General features: G+C 42.6%; 2 protein-coding genes across 5 annotated transcripts in view; one reads left to right on the forward strand and one right to left on the reverse strand.

Moving 5' to 3' along the window:
* The window catches only part of ACO1 (aconitase 1), a 59,162-nt gene extending 53,885 nt beyond the window's left edge, over positions 1 to 5,277 (forward strand). For all 4 annotated transcript variants that reach the window (XM_019632768.1, XM_019632771.1, XM_019632770.1 and 1 more), the window contains exons 19-21: positions 1,036 to 1,158; positions 3,289 to 3,474; positions 4,408 to 5,277. In XM_019632768.1, coding sequence (XP_019488313.1) covers positions 1,036 to 1,158; positions 3,289 to 3,474; positions 4,408 to 4,521 — 423 coding nt within the window. In that variant the 3' untranslated portion in view covers positions 4,522 to 5,277. The remainder of the gene's footprint in view (positions 1 to 1,035; positions 1,159 to 3,288; positions 3,475 to 4,407) is intronic.
* LOC109376690 (probable ATP-dependent RNA helicase DDX58) overlaps positions 1,165 to 25,291 on the reverse strand; it is a 39,338-nt gene continuing 15,211 nt past the window's right edge. The window contains exons 2-3 of the mRNA XM_019632773.1: positions 9,508 to 9,657; positions 1,165 to 2,838 (exon numbers count right to left, since the gene is read on the reverse strand). Coding sequence (XP_019488318.1) covers positions 2,775 to 2,838; positions 9,508 to 9,657 — 214 coding nt within the window. The 3' untranslated portion in view covers positions 1,165 to 2,774. The remainder of the gene's footprint in view (positions 2,839 to 9,507; positions 9,658 to 25,291) is intronic.

Here is a 25,291-nt window from a genome sequence, read left to right on the forward strand (position 1 = left end):
AAATATCTTTTTGTTTTCTGATGGTCTTAGGCGACCCCTGTGAAAGGGTCATTCGACCCACAAAAGGGTCATGACCCACAGGTTGAGAACCGCTGATTCTAGACTCTTTGGTTGGACAGAGAAGGTTTCTACTGTTTTCATAACAGTTCCTACATTCATGAGCTCTGTTCAGCTGAAGACATTCAGATCCTACCCAGATTTAGCTAATGCCATGTAAAATTAACCACAGGCTCCATCAGTCCACCAAAATAGTAATTTGTGAAAGCCTACTTGAAAGATTGACTAAGCAGAGTCGCTTTCAAATGAGCCCTCTCTAGAGGGATTTTATTTTCTGATTTACACAGTCAGGGAAAACAATTGTTTCATTACTCCACCATCAGCAATGATATCAGATGTGTTTGTGAAGCCTCAGCCCAGCAGAATATCCAGACTTCCCATGAGAAACAAATGAATCTGTTTGTGTGAGGTGTTTCTCATATATGCTAAAATATTAGTTAAACATTTCCTGCTCTTTATTGATTGGCGCTTCCATCAGTGTTTCTATTATCTCTACTTTCACCTACATGTAGAAAGGCGACCAGTAAAAGTTTGCATTTTATATAATTTCAGGACACATTGCCCTCTTTGTGTTTTGCTACCCTTCTCAACTGACCATCAGTGAGTCTCTGATACTGAATCAAAACCCAAGTTTAGATGGAATTCTTTGTTTTTTAAGGTTTAAAATAGCTTAATCCATGGAAGAGGGGGGGAAATCGATTTTCCTTTTTCCCCTGATGCCCTAGGATTTGAATGTTTTTCTAAAACAGGCAAACAATTAGGCATTTCAGTTAAAACAATATAAAATACAACTTGGTAGGAGTAGATACATGGAGATGATTGGGAATCTATAGACCAGGCATCTGATTGGTTAAGTTTCCCGTTGACTTGGCCCGCTGCGGACCCTCTGACCCTGCCCATCTCACCAGGCCTCACCGACCTGTGTCTGCACTCCGTGCCTTCACTGCATCTGTAAAACCTTCCTTTTCTCTCCCTCAGCTTGATGTGTTTGATGCTGCTGAGCGGTACCAGCAGGCAGGCCTTCCCCTGATCATTCTGGCCGGCAAAGAGTACGGCTCGGGCAGCTCCCGGGACTGGGCAGCCAAGGGCCCTTTCCTCCTGGTGAGTATGCCATAGGGACGTCTCAGCAGGCAGCTGCCCCTCTGGACCAGGGAGAAGCTGGGAAGCGCCCGGGAATCAGCTCTGTTGCTTTTCTTTCCAAGAAGTCGTGGAGGAGCAAGCTCAGAAAAGCATGTGATGTTTGTTCCTCTCCTGCTTCTTGGTGGATCTGTCTTCACTTCACTCAGGGAAGGATAATCTAGCGTTGAACTGGTTCCCTCAGATCAGGCATATCCTGGGAGCCATGGATCTTTGGGGGTGTCTATAGAACATTTAGGGAGAGGTTCTGTGAAGTCTCAGAAATGATATCCAAAAGCGTGTGTATGTCTTTTTTATGGGGAAAAATTGCATTGTTTTCATAATGTCCTCAGAGTTTAAGGACCCAAAATTTAATTAAGACCATTGTCCGAGGTGAATGGGAGCAATAAGCCAGGGCTGCTACTACTGAAGTGTCTGCCAGGTTTCACAGGAGGGAAAAAGTGAGGAGTCTGAACTTTAGATAAGCGCAGGGAAAGTACTTTTTACAATTGCTTTTCACTGCCTGTGAAATCTACTTACCGACTCAGGTGGAGAAGGATGCTCTCTCTCTAGGTGGACAGGCAGCTCTTTAGAACCTTCAGCCATTTCAGGGCGTCCCCATGGGAGGGACCACATAGATAGCAGGGAACTTCTACCTCCTGATCATTTTGCCCGGAAGAAGGGAAGAGGCCTGCTGCCCACCCAGCGTTAATCCTCAGGGTAGGGCAAAAGGGCTTAACTGATATCAGTTTAAATAACATATGGCTCGAGCCAGTTTACACACTTGGGAAACACTAAGTCGATAGCCACAAGTATAGTAAAAAAACGTGGCTGTCTGGCAAGCAGCCCTCCAGACATCCAAGCTTCTGAAAATGTCTTTGAACATCACACACCTATTCTTTTGGGTGTTTTTTTATCAATCATTTTGCGCTATAGGGGAAAAAAATGTTCTTTGATTGCTTGGTAATATGTCAAAGGCCTGCTTTTTCTGGAAACTACTGGAAAGAACCAGAGAACAGAAGGAAGGGATCTCAGGAAGGGGCACTGACAATTGTATTGAGAGCAGTGAGCCATTGGGTGGAAAACTGGAAGATCTGAGGGAAACTGACACCCACGGAGCACTCCAGAGTCTAGTCTATCCAGGAGGAAGTCCTGGATATTAGGATTTTAAAAGCCTCCCCTGGTGATTCAGACATGCAGTGAAGTTTGACAGCCATGGTTCTCATAACTTAAAGAATCACTGTCCTCCTCCCTACCTTCCCCCCACCCTCCACTCTCTGCATGAGACTCTAATGCAGCAGATCTGGGGTCGTGCCCAAGAATCCACTTTTCAAACAAGTTCCCCAAGTGACCCTGATGCAGGGGGTTTTAAAAGAGACCTTTTAGGGGTATCTTAATATTCTATTACAGTTAACTAATATTAGAGAATGGGGTGTTCTAGTTCATCGAGTATCCTCGTCTGTTGATCACTGCTATATGTTGCCAGTTATAGGTCACCAAAAAAAATGTACTTTATAGGAAGCTTAATATCAAGATTATATTCAATACAATTTGATCCTTGAAACAGGAAGCATAAAAGCAGCATTGCAGTAAGTAATCACTTACTTTCTCTCTGGTATATTCTGATTGCTTTTTTGATTAAATCTTCTGCACCTGCCGATGCACCTACAATAACAACAGAATTCAAGGGAAAGAAATAAATATTCTTTATGTTGTTTTGTGACGTGGTTTCCAGTTACAGTGCAAGTTTTCTAAGAGAGGTTGTATCACAGAGTGACCAAGTGATGATCGGACTGCATAGGTTCAAATACCAGATATACCAATGGCCACCTGGTAAAGAGGACAGTAGTAGCATCTACTTCCCAGGGTTGGTGGAGGGGGAATGTGAGAATTCATTTAAGTGCTTACCTAGTGCCTGTACTTTGTAGGCAATCAGTTACAACTGGCTACTGTGTTATTTGTAACCAGAAGCTAACATTTTGTGTAAACGATTAATTGGTACTTATAAAGAATTTAGGTGTGACAAGAGTTTTGACTTAAGAAGCTGTTTGTAAAGTTTTGAGGTATCTGAAGAAAAATTGGAACTGTATCCAAACTCCTCTCTTGGCTTATCAGGGAATCAAAGCTGTGCTGGCTGAGAGTTATGAGCGAATTCACCGCAGTAACTTGGTCGGAATGGGGGTGATCCCCCTTGAATATCTCCCTGGGGAGACTGCAGACACCCTGGGACTCACAGGGCGGGAACGATACACTATCAGCATTCCAGAAAACCTCAAACCACGAATGCAAGTCCAGGTCAAGGTAAGCCGGAGCCTCTCCATGCCACGGCCGACTAAGAGGGACCTTTAAGTTTGTAATCAGTATTGTTAGAAGGAAATCAGTGGGATTTGGGATGGGGGGTAGGGGAGGGAGACACTCAGTAGGACTGCATTAGACTCAAGAGTTCTACCCGCACCTCTTCTATCTGCCTTCACAACATAATGAGGATGATACCTATTGATTTTTTATTTATTTGTTTATTCATAAAGTTATTATCAGTTTCATTCTTACCTCCCAGCCCCACTGTCTCCTAGTCCCCCCAATCTCATTTAGCTCAGAGAATAGTGGTGAAAGCTCAGGAATAGCACATTACCTTAAAAAAAAAAAACCTTTTAATTATGAAAACGTGAACAATAGACACACTCCCCCTCCCTGAGCCTCACCCTAAATGACAGCTCCCTGGGCGAGGTAAGGATGAAGTGCCCAGCACCAATGTCCCAGGGGGATTTAGACACCCAACCAGAGGCAGCTGCTAAAGTCTGTGCCCCAGTGTGAGCAGCTGAGTCAGCTGCCTAAGGGAAAATCTTAAGGAAACCTCTGCTGACCCAAGACACTTCTACCTGCGGAGAGCTCCCAAAGAGGGAAAAATCACCAGTAAATGCTGCCCAGAGAAGCTGTTTCCAATTCTCAGATGTCTCTCACTTCCGTCGTGGTATACTGTACAGTGCTGTCCCGTGCAGATAAGTCTGCTGGGGATCTTGTTAACAATGTAGCTTCTGATTCAGCGTGTCTGGCTGGGGCTAGGGACTAGGCACGTTTCCAAGTGCTGCTGGTGACTCTCATATGGTGGTGCTACTGGCTGCCCACCACACTCTGCGTGGCCGACCTGAGGGCATGCGGGGCAGAAGCCTCTCCTGACTGAGCTGTCGTCTTGCCTCTTCCCTTGGTGACTTCTCCACGTCCATGTCATTGCAGCTGGATACTGGGAAGACCTTCCAGGCTGTCATGAGGTTTGACACCGACGTGGAGCTCACTTATTTCCACAACGGGGGCATCCTCAACTACATGATCCGCAAGATGGCCAAGTAGGCCCTTGTTTCTTAGGAGACCTGCATTTGGAGCTACACCCGGAGCGTGTGCAGCGTCACTGGGCAGCTGAGCCCCTGGCACAGAAGCGTCCCCCAGCCTCCATGCAGGGTGCTGCCTGGCAGGCGGAGCACGTGAGCACTGGCATCCGGGTGCCATTCCTCCAGACCCCAAATCAGCAGTTTCTACATTCTCTATTTTTATTAATCTTTGTACCTTTTTCTAGACTTTGGAAGCAAGAATAGTGGGAATGTCAGTCGTGCCAGAAAGAACTGAGCTCCTCTTTAAAGTTACCGATCACAGAACGTTGATTTTTCACTCTTAGCCTGTTAATGTTCAACTGAACACAAATAAGTCTTCTCAGAAGGTGCCTCCTTCCTCTTTTTTGTTTCTCTGTTATCCTCGGCTCAATGAAACCTGGCCCTTGAGAGTCATTTGCCTTTGTGTATTACACCAGTGTTAACTGACATAACTAGATAAGAACTTTTTCACACTTCAAATCACAATGGTGATTGCAGTTCTCCCCCTCCCCCTTTCCTTCGGAGTGAATGATCCAGACACCTTGTGGACAGGTCAGATGCTGAAACTTTCTGATTTTGTACCTTTTCATGGATCAACATTAAAGAAATGTGATGTTTTTTCTTTTACTAGCTACAAAGTTTTCATTTGTCAAGAAGATAACTTTGTTCGAAGGTGGTTTTGGAGAGAGACACAGAACATTTCCAATTTGAATAAAATTAAGTCTATTTTCAAGGAAAACTTTTTGACTTTGGAATTGAATTCTGCTGTGTGTGGCTATAGTTTTGGGCTACTTAGAGCAGAAAGAATCTCAGACTGCAGCTTCCTGAAGCGTGGATGACCTTTAAGTTCTCCTGTTTTTACAACTACTATATATGTAGGTAAAATGGAAGTGCCAAGGAACCAACATGCTCTCGGCTCTGTTTGGGAGCAGACAAGAAGGTAGCAGTAGCAATAATGTAAGTATGGTGAGCACATCATAATTTTTTGATTTTCGTGTCCTATAGCTTATCTGCTCATTTTCATCACTGAAGTGGTTTCAGGGCAATGTCTTAGCCTGTTCCAGCTGCCATAACAAAATATCATAGACTAGATGGCTCAAACATTGAAAATGTATTTTTATCACAGTCCTGGAGGCTGGAAGCCCAAGATCAAGGTTCCAGCCATTTCATTTTCCGGTAAGCGCTCTCTTCCTGGTTTGCAGACTGCCACCTTCTCACTGTGTCCTCACATGGCCCTTCCTCAGTGGAGGGGATAAAAATTATGTCAAGGGTATTGACGCTAATAATGATTTTGAAGCCTTCATTGGCAACATCCCCATATCCTGCAAAATGGGGCGGTGGCTCAGTGAAAAAACGCTCTCCTCAATAAAAGTAAAGAGGAAAATTAAGAGGATCAAAAAAATTTCCCTGTAATTCTCATTAAAAATGTGGAAGAGGTGTTTTAAAATATCTTCATCTCCAAACTTTAGGAAGAAATGTTTTTTAAAATGAGTACACACTGATGTAAAGTTGTAATTTTGTCCTAAAATGAGTGTTAACTTGCTTTAGATCACACTGCTCCTCCATACTTTTTGAGCACAGAGATTATGACTTTTTCAAATTATGGACATTCTGGAGTTCTACCGACTAGTGAAATTCATCTTTTTGGAGTTCAAGTATGTCTCATGCCTCTGCCCAATAACATGGTTGAGCACTTATTTTATATGAGACATTGTGCATACATCTCATTTTACCCCCAAATCTGCCCTGTGAGTTAAATACCATTATTTTCCCAACTTTACAAATGAAACTGAGGATTTAAAAGACAGAGTAACTGCCTGAGGTCACATATCTTGTAAGTGGCAGAACTGGTATTTGAATCGCTGATTTTAATGTTAAAGATCTCTCCCAGCCTTGCAGTGTTCAGTGCTTCCGGAGATTCCAAGATGAAAATCTCTGCAAAAAGTCTGGAGAAAATGAGGGTGTACCTGCCTGTGCGTGTGTGTGTGTGTGTGTGTGTGTGTGTGTGTGTGTCTGTCCTGACTTTCCCCAGTCTGGTTCCATGCTTCTATGTTATAAAGAAAATTACAATAAAAATAAAAATGAAGGTCACTACCAAGAGGCTGAACTGAACAGGTGTGCCATTTCAAAGTATGCATTATTATTCATATCTACAATGAGGCATTCCAACACCTGCACAAAGCAATGGGAGCTTTTTTCTGAGGACTCTAGATGTTAGAGAGAGGGCACTTACTTAGAGAGAGAGAGAGAAAGAAAGAGAAGATAGTACTCAAAATGAACTGTCAACAGCAATTTAGCTATTTGCCCTTTAGATCTAAAAACATAATTCAGGTAGTAGCACTAATAAAATATTTTTTTAATCTCATTGAGACTTAAAAGCAGAATAAATTTGATGTTCACTGAAGTACAAAATTTTAAGCTTGAACTTATTGTTCTAATGCAACACTCAGCAGTATGATAAAAGGTACCAACCATGCTCACATTCTCTATCTGATACTTATGGTCAGACTCAAAGATTCAACACAAAAAAGACTTCCATTTTCTTTAAATACTGCTTCATTCCATGTCTAAGATTTAAAATGGAGTTAGTCATCAATTTTTCTTTGTATATGTTTATTTTTCTTTTTTTTTTAAAGATTTTATTGGGGTATTGGGGGGGGGGAACAGACAAGTTGCTGTGGTTTTGTTCTTCAGTCTAGTTGTGGAGGATGTCGCTTCACTGGCCCATGTTGGTATTATCATTGCGCTCTTCCTGGGGGAGGCAGATTGGTTGCCAGCCTCTGGGCGGCCACTCACGACGGCTCTTGGCAGCTCACACCGGCTGCCAGCCGCTCACACCGGCTGCCAGCCACACATGGTAGCTTATGGCAGCCCACTGCAGCCTCGCTGCAGCCTATGCTGTCCCTGGTGACACAGCAGCCCAGCTACAGGTTGAGCTGTTGTTCACCATCTTAGCTGTAGAGGGCAGTGTCACTGGCCCCCATGTGGGATCCGAACCGGGGCCCTGCTGCTCAGAGCTGGCATCCCAAGCCAGCTCTTAACCAATGGTGCCACTCGGCCGGCCCTATTTTTCTTTTTCAATTACATCATTATTGCTGGTCAAAAGGAAGCACTTGCTATCTCTTGCTCTTCCTCTGACTATCAGAACATATTTATTTTTCTGAGTAAGAAGCAATGTTGTTGTTTTTTAATTGTGGTAAAAAACATAAACATGAAATCTACCCTCTTAATAAATTTGTAAGTGTATAGTGCTATCAACCACATGCACATTGTCATGCAGTTCAGTTTTTTGTTTTGCATAACTGAAACTCTATTCTCATTGAACAACAACTCCCCTGTCCCCTATACCCCCAGAAATAAGATTTTCAAAAATTGTTCATCACAGTTCCAGGATTGACAGTCCCCTTGGAGAGATGGACTGAAATCCCCCCATGTTGATAATATGAAACCAAGAAATGTTTTCAACTTTTAGAGCCATTGCTCTCTGACAAGGAATGGCTTCAATCTTGAGAAGAAGCAAATGACAACCGTGCTGAGCATGGACATCCTTGCCTTGTTCCTGACATACATAAGTATTTTATTTGGTGTGTTTGACTTAAAACTGATAAATCTGAGAATAGGTAAACAAAGGGCTAGGGATATTCCTAAAATTCAACTTTGGTTCACTGCATCCTGCTTTCTAGAGAAGCCGAGCTGTTATTAATTTTTTATAGAATGTGGACTCAACTGCAGGTGTGCACCTACACACTAAACATGTAGATAAACTAGGTTTCACCTTAGACTGGCCTTGGGGTATCTGTGGTGCAGTGATTGGACAGCCACATTTCAGAAATACTGCTTTAAAGACAATCTGACATGAACCCTCAGTACACTGTGAGGGCTCTAAGATGAATAATAAACAGATCCTCCCTCAAGAGCCTTCTAGGAAATAGGGAAATAATACATTCACAACCACGAGAATATAGGGAGAAATTGATAAGTGCTACAAGGAAGGTAGATATAAAGGGTTACGGGCATTCAAAAGAGACCGTTGCCAGCTGGGAAAACTAGGGAAAGGTGATGTGTCAGCAGCGGAAGAGGTGAAACAACGATCAGCAGTAGCAGTACATGAGCAATTCCTTCAACAAGGAAACAATGATGGAGTCAGGTTGGCTGAAGTGAATAATGAACAAAGAAGAATGGGAAATAAGGTTGGAAAGATAAGTGGGTGCTGGATTTGAAAACTAGCATCATGAGAATTGGGGAACCACTGGAGTTTCTATAACAGGGAAGTGATGTACTCAAAGCTGTTTTCCAGGAAAAGTAATGTGGCAGCTCTTATTATGGAAATTGAAAAAAGGAAGAGAGACTGGTTAGGAGACTGTCTAGTTTTAGTGGGACAGAAGAGCTCCTTGGAGTATCTCTTCTGGAATACGGGGGGCCCATCAGCACTACAAGCACAATCATGAAAAGTCCACCTGTTGACCGCCAAAGCTTCAATCCAGTGGAAATTAATCTTGCATAAATATGTCAGTGTTGATTAAGATATACAGTATTCATTGTGAACAAGAATTAAAATTGGGTATGTGTTAATGGACAAAACTGTAGCTACCCAATCCTGACCCAGCCACCTTTAGAGCCAGTGATACCAGAGCCTACTGTGTTGTTGGTCACACACCCAACTATGTCTCCGTAAAGGAGAAAGGCCAGAAAGTTAGACAAATCAGACAAACTGGCAGCCATTTAAGAATGGCATCAAATGGTGGGCTGCGCCCCCCACAACTAAGATTGAACACGGCTCCTTGCACTGCTGATGGGCAGCCGGATGGTGACTGGACTTGGAGCTGAGTTAACTGCCCCCTCTACAACTAAGATTGAAGGACAACAACTTGGCTGTTCTCCTTCCCCAATTCCCTAACACTGTTCCCCTTCCCCAATTCTCCAATAAAACCTTTAAAAAGAAAAGAAAGAATGGCATCAAAGCTCTTACCTCTGGTTTGGATTATTTTGATGACTGCCCACATACTCATACAGGATGACCAGATCGCACTGAGCCGTGTCCATGCCTTCAGCAGCCGAGGTGACGATCAGAATCTTGTTATCTCCATTGGTCCTGAATTCTGACCTGGGAGGGTCATTCCTGTGTCAGAGTCAGATTAACAGAACTGTAATTACCTTTATGAAAAGGAATTTGAGAGACGGAGAAGACAGTTCTCATTTAATACCTTCCTGTATTTTTCTTAACCTGAGGGATGTGGGATTATGAGCCATTTGGGTTTTCTTCTTTATATAAAAGTATATATAAATGATAGTATTTTGATATCATTAAAATTTTTTTTGTAGTTTTATTACTAAAATAGTCTGAGTTTTCAGTAGTCCGGGCTCTGTGCATGGTGCTAGGGATAAAAGGATGAGAAAGAGCCCTGTTCTCAAGCAGCCCGGTCTGCGAGTCTCTCTAGGGTCAGTTTTCCAGGGCTCCTTTGGAAGAGCACAGTACACTAAAATTCACAGGGGAGAGCTAGATATCTGGGTTCAATTGCCCCTCTTTTTAAATAAGAAGGCTACCCAGACAAGTGATATTGACATGCTGCTTTCCCAGCTCCAACTACAAACAGGTGGCCAGCAGTAAACTAGATGAATCAAGTATTTATTGAACTTGAATAAGTGTGAAAATAAGGTAAGCAATCCGGAAATGAGCAGTTGACAGGATTTGAACTGGGGAAAAGGGGTAAGTATTACAGTGGAAGAAATAAGAGAAATTCATGTCTTTCCACCTCTGCCACCTCCCCAATTCAGACCATGTCATAATATTCCTGGATAATGTGATGGCCTTCTAACTGGTCTCCTTACTTCTTTCTTGTCTTGTTCTCTCCAATCCATTCCCCACTCAGCAGCTAGAGGGAGTTTCCGAAATTGAAGATAAGAACCTATGCTACCCACCTCCTTAAAAGCCATTCGTGGATTCCTCCGCCAAACTCCCACCCTGGCTCACAGGGTCCTCTGTGATCTATCCTCCACCTGCTTCTAATTCTCATCTCTAGATGTTCCCCTTCCTGCATTTTACAGGACTAGTGGATGTCCCTCTGTCCCTATACTCCCTCTATGCTCCTGGCCTTTGTACATGCTGTTCCCTCTGCCTAAAACACGCCTTATCACCACCACCCACCTAACCCCAACCCCTGTTGCTTTATTATTACTTATCTCCTTTTGGCTTTACTGTCAGACTGGAAATACCATGAGAGCAGGAGCCGTGGCCCAGGGTCCATGCTGTAGTCCATCACCTCGCACACTGCCTAGCATGAATGAACATGTTCAAGGAACTGCTAAATCAAAGGGTTCAGGAGGGAAGGAGTGAACGGTAAAACTGGAAAGATAAGTAGAACCAGATTGTGCGGGCAGGGCTCAGGCTGTCAAGTTAGATGCTTTACAGAGCTTTGCCTGGAAGGCATAGGGATTCGAACATGATATTGACACGGTAAAACTGGTATCTCAGGAAGATTAACCAGGTAATGGGGTTGGGTGAAACAGAGAGTGGAGGTAGGCAAACCAGCTAGAAAGCTGTTAGAATAAGTTCTAAATAAAACTGAAAGTAAGAGACTAGCAAAATGAGGGTGAGAGAAGGTGAGACAGCATGAGGTGTCTTGCAGACATCACAAGTTCACATCTCCAGAACTCTAAATTCACCTTTTACCTGCCAGAGCTGCTCCTACTTCTCAAACAAGCACCACCCACTGACTAAAAACAGCCTGTTTTCCCTTCCTCCTCCTTTTTCTTATTTATCAATTCTTTAATTTTTTTCAGCGGTTTATTTCTGAATCTGTTACTTCATAGAAATGATGAGCATTCATTATAAATAGCTGAAATAATACAGCAAAAGAGAAACTGCCCAGGTTAGCCCTTCCAAAGAGGACAAGTATGGAATCTTGAAATTCCCCTCATGTCCGTTGCTCAGGGCCTTCCCTGACCCCCAGAGGGCGCCAAGGCCCCGCATAATGCTCTGGCTGTCCTCGGATCCCCCTCTAGCCAGCCCTCACCAGTGCTGCAGTGGCACATGGATGGCTATCATGCTTTGATTTGTTAAGTCCCCCATGGGAACATCAGCTCCACAGGGAGGGACTTCAATGGTTTGCCTCATTCCTGTGTCCCCACATACTGGGTTAAAGGTTCCCAATATGCTTGTTGAAAGAATAAATGGAAAACAACAACAAAAACTTAGATATGTGAACTGACATTTTTTTAATGTAATATTGGGGGGAAAGAAGATGGAGCCTCTCTTTGTAATATTTTTACTTTTGAACTCATTTACAAAAAGAGATGATCTTGAACATTTGTGAAATTCAGTGTTTATAGTGAAGCAACTATACACATATATACATACATATACGTCACTACTGGTATTTGCTCTTTAAAATGCAAGAATTTTCTTCTTTGCTTTGTAGACTTTTACTTCTTTACTTTGTAGACTACTTTGTAGTCTAAGGGAAAATGGATTTAAAAAACACAACCAGTTTTCATTTCTGTAGGAAAACACACAAATGTGACCTAATTATCAGTAATATTTTCTTCCATCACAAAGTGTTAGAACAAACAGGATGGTCTCTCTAATAGCTTCAGGTTTGCAACTATACTTTGGCAATAAGGATAGAAATACACATGCAGCTTTGAATTGAGGTTTCCTAACTATTCTGAGTCCTTTCCCTCCCCTATAAGATACCTGAGGTTATAACTAATCACGCACATAAAAAAATTCCTCTTCAAAATACTATGAATTGCTTGCTTTTTTTGTTATTTAAATACAATAGAAATTATGAAGCTATATGGAATATGGGCAATACTCTTAGTAAGATTATGCTACAGACAAGACATGTATAGTACTTTTATGGACAAGAGCCTATTTATGACAATGTTCATCTAAGGCCACTTATGAAAGAAAGTACTTTTCTGAGCTACTGTAACTGTGCTTTTCCTGTAGGGTGAAAGAGTCAGCCCATTCATTAAGTAAATGAATTAATTAAGCTCTGGTCTTATACTCACTCTCCTTTGCTTGGTGTAGTTAGAGCATTTTTTAAAGAAACAATGTACATTTCTCTATCCTAGCAGTTTTCTAAAGCTCAGGCTTTCCATTTTAAAATCTCAGATTACCACAGTAATCTTGATTTTACAGCAAATGATTACAAAACTTGATAGATGTATGTCAGTGAAATCATGGCAAGTATCTTGGAGCAGCAGTAGGTACCCAGGCAGCTGACCTGTGGCACTTCCCACAATCCTCATCCCCATCCCCAGGTCTATAATCCATAAACTCCTTTTTTTCTTTTAGGATTTTTTTTGGGTTTTGTTTGTTTGTTTGTTTTTTAAGGTTTTTATTGGGGAATTGGGGGAAGGGAAACAGACAAGTTCCCCTTTTGCCATCCTTTTTTGTTCTTCAGTCTAGTTGTGGAGGACGTTGCTTCACTGGCCCAAGCTGGCACCACCATTGCGCTCTTCCCGGGCGAGGCAGATCAGTCGCCGTCTTCTGGACGGCCGCTCACTGCGGCTGCTGGCCGCTCACGCTGGCTGCTGGCTACACACGGTAGCCCATGGCAACCCACCTGCCGTTGCCAGCGACTCACAACAGCCCAGCTCCAGGTCAAGCTGTTGTTCAGCATCTTAGCTGTAGAGGGCAGTGTCACTGGCCCTCATATGTGGGATCCGAACCGGGGCCCTCTGTCATCCCAAGCCAGCTCTTAACCAACGCGCCACTCGGCCGGCCCCATAAACTCTCCTTTGGAAGCCAGAGGATCTCTTCTGAAAATCTGACTGGTGCGTTCTGCCATCCCCTTGACTTCTCCCCTAGAGTGGAAGAACACCATCGGGTCAGGATGCTGTTACTAATAAAATCATTTAAGGGGAGTGTTGTTGCTCCCTTGGATCAGAACTGTGTTCTAGACTGAGCTCTTACATGCTATGTCATCAGGTCATGTTAGCAGTGATGCTGAAGAAACATCAGATTCCTTATTCAGAGGGTGGGTTAGTTCTCCAAAGTGGAAGCAGGGTTCCTCAGTGAATCCTATGGATTTGAGGACAAAGTTTAGATGTGCCTGAAACCGCAGCTACAGGTTTGTTTTGATAACAATTAACCAAGATAGGGAGGCAGCAACCACTGGGAGTTGAGGGGACATACAGGACACAAGACAAAACAAACCTAAACCACCGTATTGGAGTCCAAAGTTTATATTGAGATTTTCTTGTGTTACGAAAGATGACCACAATGACTCCATGTTGTAGTCTGGACTCCATCTTATTGGACAAACAAATTGCACTGACCTTGCTGACTTGCCATAAAGAAGTTATTTGCTGAGAAAGACTTTTTCAAGGAACGTCAAAACATCTGTGCTTTTCTAGGAGTATACAAATACGTTTCTTCCTCAGTAATGGAAAGAGATGTTCATAAGAAACCAGTGACTTCTGAAAGATAACATTTCTTCCAATCATAGTTCTTGGTAAATAACTAATGCCACCTGAATACTCTTCCCCCCCCCCCCTTTTAAATGCTCCTGCTCCCAATCCTCAGATGGGACACTTTTCTGGATGGAAAAACAAACAAAACCTGTGTTCCCAAACTGCAATTCAGGACCTCGATTAAATGCTTTTCTTGCCCTGCAGCCTTGCCTTTTACTCTAGGTCAACACTTAGTATTGGTTTTGATTTAGCAGGTTTGTGATTAACCCACTTGAGGGCACACATGTGCCCTTTCTTTCCACCTATACGTTCTATTTCCTTGTCATTGGCTTCATTCTCTTATATTCAGTTTTGGGATTTACAGACTTACATATTTGTAAAGATTGTATCTGCAGAAAAAAGGGAGAGGCTCTCGTGCAATAGTGTGTCTGGGAATTAGGAGTTCTGACAATTAAGTTTGTGAACTTGCCACCATATGCTTACATTGGCAGCACTGTACAAACAGCTTGGTAAGGTTTCATAACCTTGGTATATCAGTGTCTCACAGCTGTGCTCATCTTGACATGTGGCAGTGTCTTGCTGAGTGGTGTTCATTATTGTTGTGTGTTTTTGTGTGCCATCTCGAGAATTAGTCTGAGCTTGAATTAGACCAATGAACAAATATTAAATTTCTTGTTAAACTTGGCAAGAGTGGAAGTGAAATTGGGGGCATGTTAGTCCAAGTTTATGGGGATAATGCCATGAATAAACAGAAGTATACAAATGGATTAAACATTTTTCTGAGAGGAGAGAATGCGTTACTGATGAAGAGAGGTCAAAGCGACCAGTAACGAGCAGAACTGATGAAAACATTGCAAAAATTCATCAAGTTGTGCATCAAATTCATCAGCTGACTGTGAGAAGCATAGCAGACCAAGTAAACGTTGATAGAGAAACAGTTAGGAAAATCTTAACTGAAAATCTTGGTATGACAAAGTTGTGTGCAAAAATGGTCTCGAAGGAGCTCACTGATGAACAAAAGCAAAGGAGAGATGAAGTTTACTAAGACCTTTGGGAGAGGCAAGACGATGTTTTGGGCCATGTTATCACTGGTGATGAAACATGAGTGCACCAATACGTCCCTGAAACAAAGCGTCAAAGTGCACAATGGAAGTCAGCCAATTCTCCAAGACCAAAAAAGTTCTGTCAGTCCAAATCAAGAGTCAAAACGATGTTGCTAACCTTTTTTGATATCAGAGGGCTTATTCATTATGAATGTGTACTAACTAGACCAACAGTTAACCACATTTACTATTTGGAAGTGCTGAAAAGGTTGTGTGAAAAAGTTAGACAACAACGACCTGAACTTTTCACCAACAATTCATGGCTCCTGCATCACAACGATGCACCAGCTCACTCAGCACTGTCTGGAGTTTCTAGCCAGTAAACAAATAACTGTATTGGAACATCCTCCCTACTCACCTGATCTGGCCCCAGTGATTTATTTCTTTACCCAAAGAAAAGGAAATATTGAAAGGAAGACATTTTGATGACATTCAGGACATCAAGGGTAATATGACAGCTCTGATGGCCATTCCAGAAAAAGATTTCCAAAATTGCTTTGAAGGGAGGACTAGATGCTGGCATCGGTGCATAGCTTCCCAAGGGGAGTACTTCAAAGGTGATTGTAGTGATATTCAGCAATGAGGTATGTAGCACTTTTTCTAGGATGAGTTCGCGAACCTAATTTTCTGACCTCATATACCATTGTCGCTAGTTGGCCTGACTGAGACTTGAGCTCATCCTCAGTAGACCACTGTGGGTTGTAGATGGATGGCCAGCTCTTGTGCTCCATTTTGAAGGCAAGTTTGGTCAGCTGCACCTGAAACACTCTTAAGGAAGAGGAGGTGATAGAAAAGGAAAAAAGAAGTACAATTGCTGAGTGATATGGTAACCGTGTGTCTAGTTTTATAAGAAACTGCTTGAGTGGTAGGGGAAATGGGTAAAGGTAGTCAAAAGGTAGAAACTTCCAGTTATAAGATTAATATGTTCTGGGGATGTAATGCACAGCATAGTGACTACGGTTAACGATACTGTATTGTGCATTGAAAGTTGATAGGAGAGTAAGTCTTGAAAGTTCTCATAACAAGGAAAAAATTGTAACTAGGTAAGGTGATGGATGTTAATGGAACTTACTGTAGTGATTATTTTGCAATAATATATTCATATATCAAATCAATATGTTGTATATATTATACTAATGCAATGTTTTATTGCCATAAAATTGGAAAAAATGAAACTGCTAAACTATATTCCAGAACAGTTGTACCATTTTACATTCCTACCCACAGTGGATGAGTGATTCAGTTTCTTCACACCCTTACCAGCATTTGGTGTTGTCACTATTTTTTATTTTAACTAATCTAATAGGTGTGTAGTGATGTATCATCCTGCCTTTAATTTGCATTTCCCTAATGGCTCATGGTGTTGAACATATTTTCATGTGCGTATTTGCCACCTGCGTATTCTCCTTGGTGAAGATGAGATATTTTCAATCACTGCTTCTTTATACATATAATGCATGGTTGTGAGGAGAGAATTCGGTGTCAAATAAAATGGCTGCTGTCATTGCTTAAGTTCTGCCAATGGTTCATCCAAAGGCACCCATGCAGAAAAATGGCTCATTTACACTCTATACCAATGAGTACTTGATGTTCAGCAGCTCCGTCTGATAGAGCAGTGTAGCGTAATCTTTTGCTCTTAACATAATCTTTGTCACAGCCTTTGTTTCTCTTTGATGAGCTTCTCGTTACGAGCATGGACTGTGGTTGTCTGTGCTGCAGGAAGGCTGTCTCTACCTCAGCAGTTTTAGGCCGTTCTTTGCATTTGGTCACAGGACACACTGAGGTTGTGTGGGAATGCAGTATGAGTGGTTGGTTTTAAAACCTACACCCAGCTGCTTTCCTAGCAAGCCACTCTGCTTTAAATCAAGCAATAAGAGAGCTTTAAGGGCTTCATGCTAAAGTTTTCTAATGGAAAATGCACGGAGACCACAGAGCTAGAATTCTGCCATTCCAACAAAATCCACCTTTCAGATTTCATTGTCACGTGTTCATTCACATTTTATTTATTTTTAACAGTTCATACAAAGTCATCAACCTCACAGATCCACTGGCACATGTAAGTTTACACTTTATAATAACATGTAGGCTTTTTCACTCTTTAGGTATACAATTATAACGATATTATGAAATGCTAAGTGAGATCTTTCTTATTTCCCCTCAGTTCTATAAAAGCCCACAGCTGGAGTTCAGACAACTTCAAGCTATGAAGTCAGTGTCTTTTTCCTCGATTGTTATGTCAGCAGAACTCAAACATCCCAAAACCCGTATCGGTTAACTATGACTGTATAACACAACACAGCAAATCTGCCTGAAAACAAGAATCACTCACTGTTTCTCACAGGTCTATGGCTTGACTGGAGGCTTCATGATCTAGGTGAAGACCAGCTGGTTCTGCTCCACACATCTCTCATCCTCCTTGGGGTAGCCAAGTTATGCTCTTCATGTGAAAGTGACAGAGATGCAAGAGGGTGAGCAGAAACATACACAGTCTCCGAAGTCCAAGGCTTAGAACTGGCACACTGTCCCTTCCACATTATCCCATCAGACAAAGCAAGTCACACAGCCAAACCCAATATCAACAGAGCAGAGAAGTACAGCTGCCCATGCAAGGGCGCTAGAGGGAATAAGAATCTATTTAGCAGTTGGGTTCCAAGACCACTTGTCTCCTCCCCACACAGCAAGGTGGATGTGTGTGGCATGTTCCGCTCCAGCATCAGAAGTGACATCGCTAGAGCCGGCCAAGTGGCTCAGTTGGTTAAGAGCGTGAGCTCTGAGCAACAAGGTCGCCGGTTCAATTCCCACATGGGCCAGTGAGCTGCACCCAAGCTGAGCTGCCAACAGGAGCCAGGGTGGCTCAGCTGGTGAGAGCACGTGTTCCTAACAAGGATGCCCATTCGAGATGGTGGGCTACTCCCACCTGCAACTGAAGACTGAACTCGGCACCTTGAGCTGAGCTGCTGCCCAGACAGCTCAGTGGATAGAGCGTGCGCTCTTAACAAGGCTGCCGATTTGACTCCCACATGGGATGGTGGCTACGCCCACCCACAACTCATTGAACATGGCAACTTGAGCTGAGCAGCACGACTGGACTTGGAGCTGAGCTTGCTTCACCCTCCACAGCTAAGATTGAAGGACAGCAACCTGACTGTTCCTCTTCCCCAATTCCCCAACACTGTTCCCCTCCTCCAATTCCCCAATAAAAAAAAATCTTAAAAAAAAAAAAAGTGACATCACTGAATACTGAATCAGGGGCAGTCACCAGGTTCAAGAAGAGGAGACATAGACCCCATTATTCAATGGAAGGAATACCCAGGTCATTTTGTAAAAAGACCACATAGAATTGAAGATATTGATATGGTTATCTCTTGAAAATGCAATCTACCACAGGAACGATAAAATGGCATTTCCAGGGAACAGGCTTCCCTCCGTAGTCAGTGCTTTGGGAGCTGGAGTGCACTCTTAGGATCCTGGGTGGTAGTGGGTACCATTTAGTATCCCGAAGAAATAATCTTCCCAAAAGGACATGATCTCCAGTTTTCCAGGGTGTAAGTTTCTCCTGGATACTTGGATCTGTACTGGCTTTAAGTGACTGAATTTCTCCCTAGGAGCCTTTCTCATTGGCTAACGCGTACCGTTGGCAGTGCTGATAGAATGTAGGGTCTCTTTAAAATCATCATAAGATCATCCTATGACCATGGGTGTTTTCCCTGGGAGGTGAGATAGGCCAAGCAGAGATGATGTGCAGATTCTGGGTGCAGGTTGCCTGCCTGATTCCCAGGATATGAAATTTGAGCATGCTACTTAACTTGCCTGAGCTCATTTTCTTATTCTGTAAAAAGGAGTGAGAAAGCTCTGAGCAACAGGGTTGCTGGTTTGATTCCAGGCCTGAGCTGAGCTGCTGCTGGGCTGCCAACAGGTGGCAGGATGGCTCAGCTAAAAAAAAAAAAAAAAAGAGGGCCGGCCAAGTGGCACGTTGGTTAGGAGTTGGCTTGGGATGCCAGCTCTAAACAGCAGAGCCCCAGTTCAGATCCCACATATGAGGGCCAATGACACTGCCCTCTACAACTAAGATAGTGAACAACAGCTCAACCTGGAGCTGGAATGCTGTGAGTCACCGGCGACAGTGTAGACTGCAGCTCCTGCTGCAGTGGGCTGCCATGAGCTACCATGAGTGGCTGGCAGCCAGCGGGAGCTGCCAAGAGCCACCATGAGCAGCCATCCAGAGGCCGGCGACTGATCTGCCTCAGCCGGGAAGAGCGCAATGATAATACCAACATGGGCCAGTGAAGCAACGTCCTCCACAACTAGACTGAAGAACAAAAGGACAGCAACTTTTCTGTTCCCCTTCCCCAATTCCCCAACGCTGTCCCCCTCCCCCAAATCCCCAATAAAATCTTTAAGAAAAAAAAAAGGAGTGAGAAGATACTTGTTCTGAGGGCTAAGATACTTGACACTTGGAAAATTCTCAACAAATACACTCTAATTTAAAGATGATGGTGACTTATGCTGACTTGGGATAGATGAAGGGTAAAGAAACATTGTGTTTGCAATAGTATAAAATTTGTGTGTCCCCCACTCCAAATTTATGTGTTGAAATCCTCACACCCAAGGTGATGGTATTAGGACGTGGAATTTGGGGGAGGTGATTTGGTCATGAGAGGGGGTTCTTTGTAAATGGGATTCGTGCCCTTGTAAAAGAGATCGAAGAAAGCTCCCTTCCTCTTCTGCCACATGAGGGCGCTAAAAAATGGCCATTATTGAGCCAGGAAATGTGCCTTCATGAGACTCCAAATGTATTGGTGTTTTGATCTTGGATATCCAGCCTCCAAGACAATGAGAAATAAATTTCTGTTGCTTATAAGTCCCCATGTCTATAGTGGTCAGAATAGACTAAGACAGCATTGATGTTTAGCTAACAGCTAAGTCCTGATTTTCACATACGGATGCAAGTCTCTGCAGAGCTGGGTAGAGAAACTACCCTTCTCTTCAGGGTTTTCTTCTTAAGATAAGGCCCAAAGAGAAGGATGGTTTTGCTTGAGAAGTGAGGATGGCTATTCTTCTCCACCTCACAGGACAGAAGTTGAAGGTAGTTGAAGTGATATTAGATTCCAAACATTCATTGAATAAGCAGAGTAATTATTGGGAATCAGAGATAAACACTGTACAATGTTTCTCGGCCTCCTTTCTATGTAATTTAATTTCCTAAGGAAATAACAAACTGTGTGATTTTCTCTTTTATGTATATCAGATGTAATTTATATGTCAGTTTTTTCACTTAATAATATATCATGTTTATCCTTTTATGTAAATACATATAGATCTATGGCCTTCTTTTTAATGGCTATATAAATTTTATCATGTGGAGCTATCTACTGGTGCACATCTGCCTGTCTTCGGATTATTTTTTATTACAAATTTGGACAGTGTTGTACGAATATTCTTGTGTGGATATGCTTTTGGATTCTTGGGAAACACTACATTAATTAGTATGCCCGTTAAAACTTTTTGGATATTTTCCAATTGCCCTCCAAAAATGTGGAGGCAATTTATACTTGCACAGATAGTGCAAGTCTTACCCATCTCAGCCAACACTGGATGTATTTGCTGAGAATTTACAGATTCATATTGTTATGGGGAGTTAATTCACTATGCTAGTTGTTGCTTTTATCTTTATTATTAAAAAATAGTTCAGCGCCTTCTGTAATAGATCTGTAGTGGGTAATCAATTCATAAAAATATAACCTTGTGACATTTCACTCTTTTTCATGGTTGGCCATGAATAAATCAGTACAAGTAAATAGGAAGCATATTTGTTCCCCTTTTCTGCCTATCCCTATTTGATTTTGTGTACAGAATCAATGAACTATTTTTGAACAGTCTTGAGAAAACATTAACTGGTGTCATTCTTCCCTCATGTTCCAATCACATGATTTTACTCTTTGAACACAAATGTGTAAGTGGTTATTAGTATTAAAACCCCAGTGTTTTGTAGTCCAGAAATCAGGTTTTCAAGCAATAAGCCCACAACTGCAGGCAGCAGAGTTATGGGAAGATGGCATCATCACCTCATGCCTATTATACAAGACACTGTCCCCTTTCCCGATACTTGAGATGAAGACAGCAGTGAACTGAGAGGGCCTGGGGGCAATCAACTGGGTCAACAAGAAGAGCTCAGTGACAGCAGTGCAAGTATAATGGTCCCTGAAGCCTGTCTCTCTTGCAGGTTTGTAATATCATAAGCATGTGTTTACCATAGGTGAGCACGAGGTATGTGAGGTCTTGTGGTCCGGACCCAAAATGTGTGCCCTGGGCAGGAGTGCTTCCTAGAATATGAGGCAAGAGAGTAAAAATGTAAAGTCTGTGATCACTCTACAGTTGAATTAGACAAGAACCTTATAGCATTGGGTCCTTGAAGATTTGAGACCAGATTTGTCCTCTATATTCTGTGCCTTGTTGGTAAACCCTGAGCACTAAAAAGCCTCTAGGGCAGGGCTCCTAATCTGATGTCCACAGACTCCTCGCTTTCATGAATAGATTTCAGAAGGGCCTTGTTAGTCAGGGTTCTCCAGAGAAATGGAACAAACAGGAGATATGTATGTATGTATGTATGTATGTATGTATGTATGTATGTCTATCTCTATCTATCTATCCATCTACCTATCTACTTATTATAAGGAATTGGCCTACATGATTACAGAAACTGAGAAGTCCGTAAATCTGCGTTTGACAAGCCGGAGACCCAGCAGAGCAAATGGTATAAGTTCCCGTGTAAAAGCCGACAAGTTTCAGGCCCAAGGGGAACCAGCGTTTCAGTTTGAGCTTATGGCAGGAACAAAAACAGTGTTCCAGTTAGAAGGCAGTCAGGCAAGAGGATTTATACCTTATTCAAGGGAGGGTCAGGCTTTTTGTTCCATTCAGGCCTTCACATGAGGGTTGTCCATGTTTGGGAGGGCCATCTGCTTTACTCAGCATACCAATCCGAATGTTAACCTCATCTGAAAACACCCTCACAGACATGCTCAGTACATTTGACCAAATGACTGGGTACTCCGTGGGCCAGTCAAGTTGACACATAAAATTTACCATCACAAGTCCACCCCTGGTGAACTGGTAAACTTGGCACCTATACACATCTCTGCAAACCATACTTTATCTCCAAATAAAAGCAAAACAAGCTCACAATTCTGCCTAACATGATACAACTATCCTGATACAACCCAAAACACACTAACCCCTTCCCCAGAAAAGGAGATAAAAAGATGAGTGATATTTACTCCTCTCCTTGATAGCTTGTAACTTCAGCACTATGATGTAAAATCAAGAATACTGTACTATGATATGAAGTCAATGCATCTTATGTTACATGATAATGAATTAAGAGAGGACAAAAACAAAGATATTTATGCATGCACACATGCAAAATAGGGAGAAAATGGTCATAATTGCAATCCTCATTTCTGTAACTGGTCACATGGTCATATATAGCTGGTAATTATAACTTTCTTCCATTTTATATTTCTTCCATTATTATAGTTACACAAGGTCTGACAATTAAGTTGGCGAACTCATCCTAGAAAAAACGCTACATACCTCATTGCTGAATATCGCTATGGTCACCTTTGAAGTACTCCCCTTGGGAAGCTATGCACTGGCACGAGCACCTAGTCCACCCTTCAAACCAATTTTGGAACTCTTTTTCTGGAATGGCCACCAGAACTGTCGTCATATTACCCTTGATGTCCTGAATGTCATCAAAACGTCTTCCTTTCAATATTTCCTTTATCTTCGGGTAAAGAAAGAAGACATTGCAGGTTAGATCAGGTGACTAGAGAGGGTGTTCCAATACAGTTATTTGTTTACTGGCTAGAAACTCCATCACAGTGCCATGTCAGCTGGTGCATTGTCATGATGCAAGAGCCATGAATTGTTGCCGAAAAGTTCAGGTCGTCTAACTTTTTCACACAGCCTCTTCAGCACTTCCAAATAGTAAACTTGGTTAACTGTCCAGTTGGTACAAATTCATAACTCTGATATCAGAAAAGGTTAGCAACATCGTTGCAACAAGTTCGCAAACTTAATTGTCAGACTTCGTATAATTTCTTTCATTACCCATTCTGTATCCCCATTGCCTTCAGCAAGCACCTCAGCTGGTTGTGGTCCTTTACCTGGTGTGGTGACTCAAACCTTCATTCCTGAAGTGTCTAGGTCATTCCTAGTAATGCCTACTTGGGGCTAAATTTATTTTATTGGCCTTAATCACAGGACACCTTAAATAATCTCTAGTATCCCAGACCCACTCTTCCTAACTTCCATTGTTGGTTTGCAGTGCAATTTCCCCTTGCTAGTTAGGATCAATTTACTCAGCAGCACCATAACGCCCTTTGTTTTTGGCTGACTAGGGTCATAAGGAACCCAAAGTAGCTGAGAGGCCATCTTAAATTCTATGTCAATGGAATCATTTTCAAATCTCCTGGTAGAAGCATTCTTCCTTCTAGAATTAAGACTTTTAAGCAAAGCATAAGGTTGTGTAAATGGGAAGCAACAATTTTCCTACTGGGCCACTAGTGGTAATAGTGAGGCTGTCACTCCAATTTCCATCCCTTCATTTCTGGACCCTTGAATCCTGGCTATTGTAGACACATCGCCATATTGGATGCTGATGTAGACCATATACAGCCTCCTAAAGAACCTTGCCTCAGTCCTGCTAGGTACTGCCACTTCGCTGACACTGGAACTGAGTCTTCGAAAGGCCATTTCACCATTCTATCAAGCCAGCTGCTTTGGCTAATAGAGAACATGGTAAGACCAGTGGATTCATGAGCATAAGACCGCTGCTGCACTTCATTTGCTGTGAAGCGAGGTCCTTGAACAGAAGCCATGCCATGTGGAATACCATGATTGTGAAGAAGGCAAAGGCATTTGGGAAGTCCATAGACAGTAATTTTGGCAGAAGTAGTATATGAAGGGAAAGCACGTTTTCATCCAGAGTTAAGTATCTATTGCAAGAAAAATAAAATCCTGTCCCTTTCATGATGACATTATTCCAATGAAATCAATTTGTCACCCAGTATCTGACGTATCACCCTGGAGAATGGTGTCATACCAGAGACTCAGTGATGGTGTATGCTGCTATTTGGGCACTCAGCAGTGGGCATCATCAGGCTGGCCTTGGTGAGCGGAAGTCCACGTCTCTGAGCTCATACATAACCTCCATCCTTGCTACCACCACCACTTTTTTCATGAGCCCATTGAGTGATGACAGGGGTAGCAGGGGAAAGAGGCTGACTGGTATCCAAAGAACGAGTCATACCACCCACTTAGTTATTAAAATCCCCCTCTGCTGAGGTCACCCTTTGATGAGCATTTTTATTGGATATAAATATCTTCACATCTTTTGCTCATTTAGGGAGGATTATTCACATACTAATTCCTCAAATTTATTTGTCACCAATTTTACAATCATGATCCTTTGAAGTTTCTGATCATCCTGCCAAATCATCAGCCACAGCTCATGAATCAGAACATAATCACATGTCTGGGCATTTCTTCTATCAAACAAAGAAGATAACTACCTCATGCACAGCTAGGAGTCTGTCCATCTGGAAGATTTCCCTTCACCACTGTTCTTCGGAGACGTCCAAGAAAGTGCTGAAATGATCCACATTCCAGTGGTGTCTGCATATCTTGCTGAACAATTTTTAAACCAGGCCAGCACCTTCTCTTGCTGTATCGATTGTAGGGCACTTTCCATGAGGCTATAGGTGAAGACTGGGAGAGGGAAGGAGGGAGTGGGGCCATAGACATTTGGGCCACTTCCTACTGGAGCTTGCGTAACTTACTTGATCTTTCGGGGCCTACTAACACCTGATCCTGCACATACCACTTCCACTGGATGAGGAAGTGTTGCTGTGCATTCCTAAATTTATGGCTTGGTGGGTCAGATAACACCCAGGAATGATGGATAGCTCAAGCCGCACTGTAATTTGATGACTCATGGTTAAACGTTCAGTAACAGGCCAAGACCTGTTTCTTAAAAGGGGAGTAGGGCTTTGCTCCCAAATCCTAAGGATCTGTGCTGTGAATCACCTATAGGGCCCTGCTGGAAGCTTCAAACAGCATCCCTGTCTGTCACTGACACATCAGACACCATTGGATATGACCTATGTAGCTTTGCAGCTTGCACAGCAGCCTGTTGCACAAATCTTTTTTTTTTTTTCTGGTCCTCACTCA

The sequence above is a fragment of the Hipposideros armiger genome, unplaced genomic scaffold (genome assembly GCF_001890085.2).
Source record: "Hipposideros armiger isolate ML-2016 unplaced genomic scaffold, ASM189008v1 scaffold_1171, whole genome shotgun sequence".
NCBI classification, from domain to species: domain Eukaryota; kingdom Metazoa; phylum Chordata; class Mammalia; order Chiroptera; family Hipposideridae; genus Hipposideros; species Hipposideros armiger.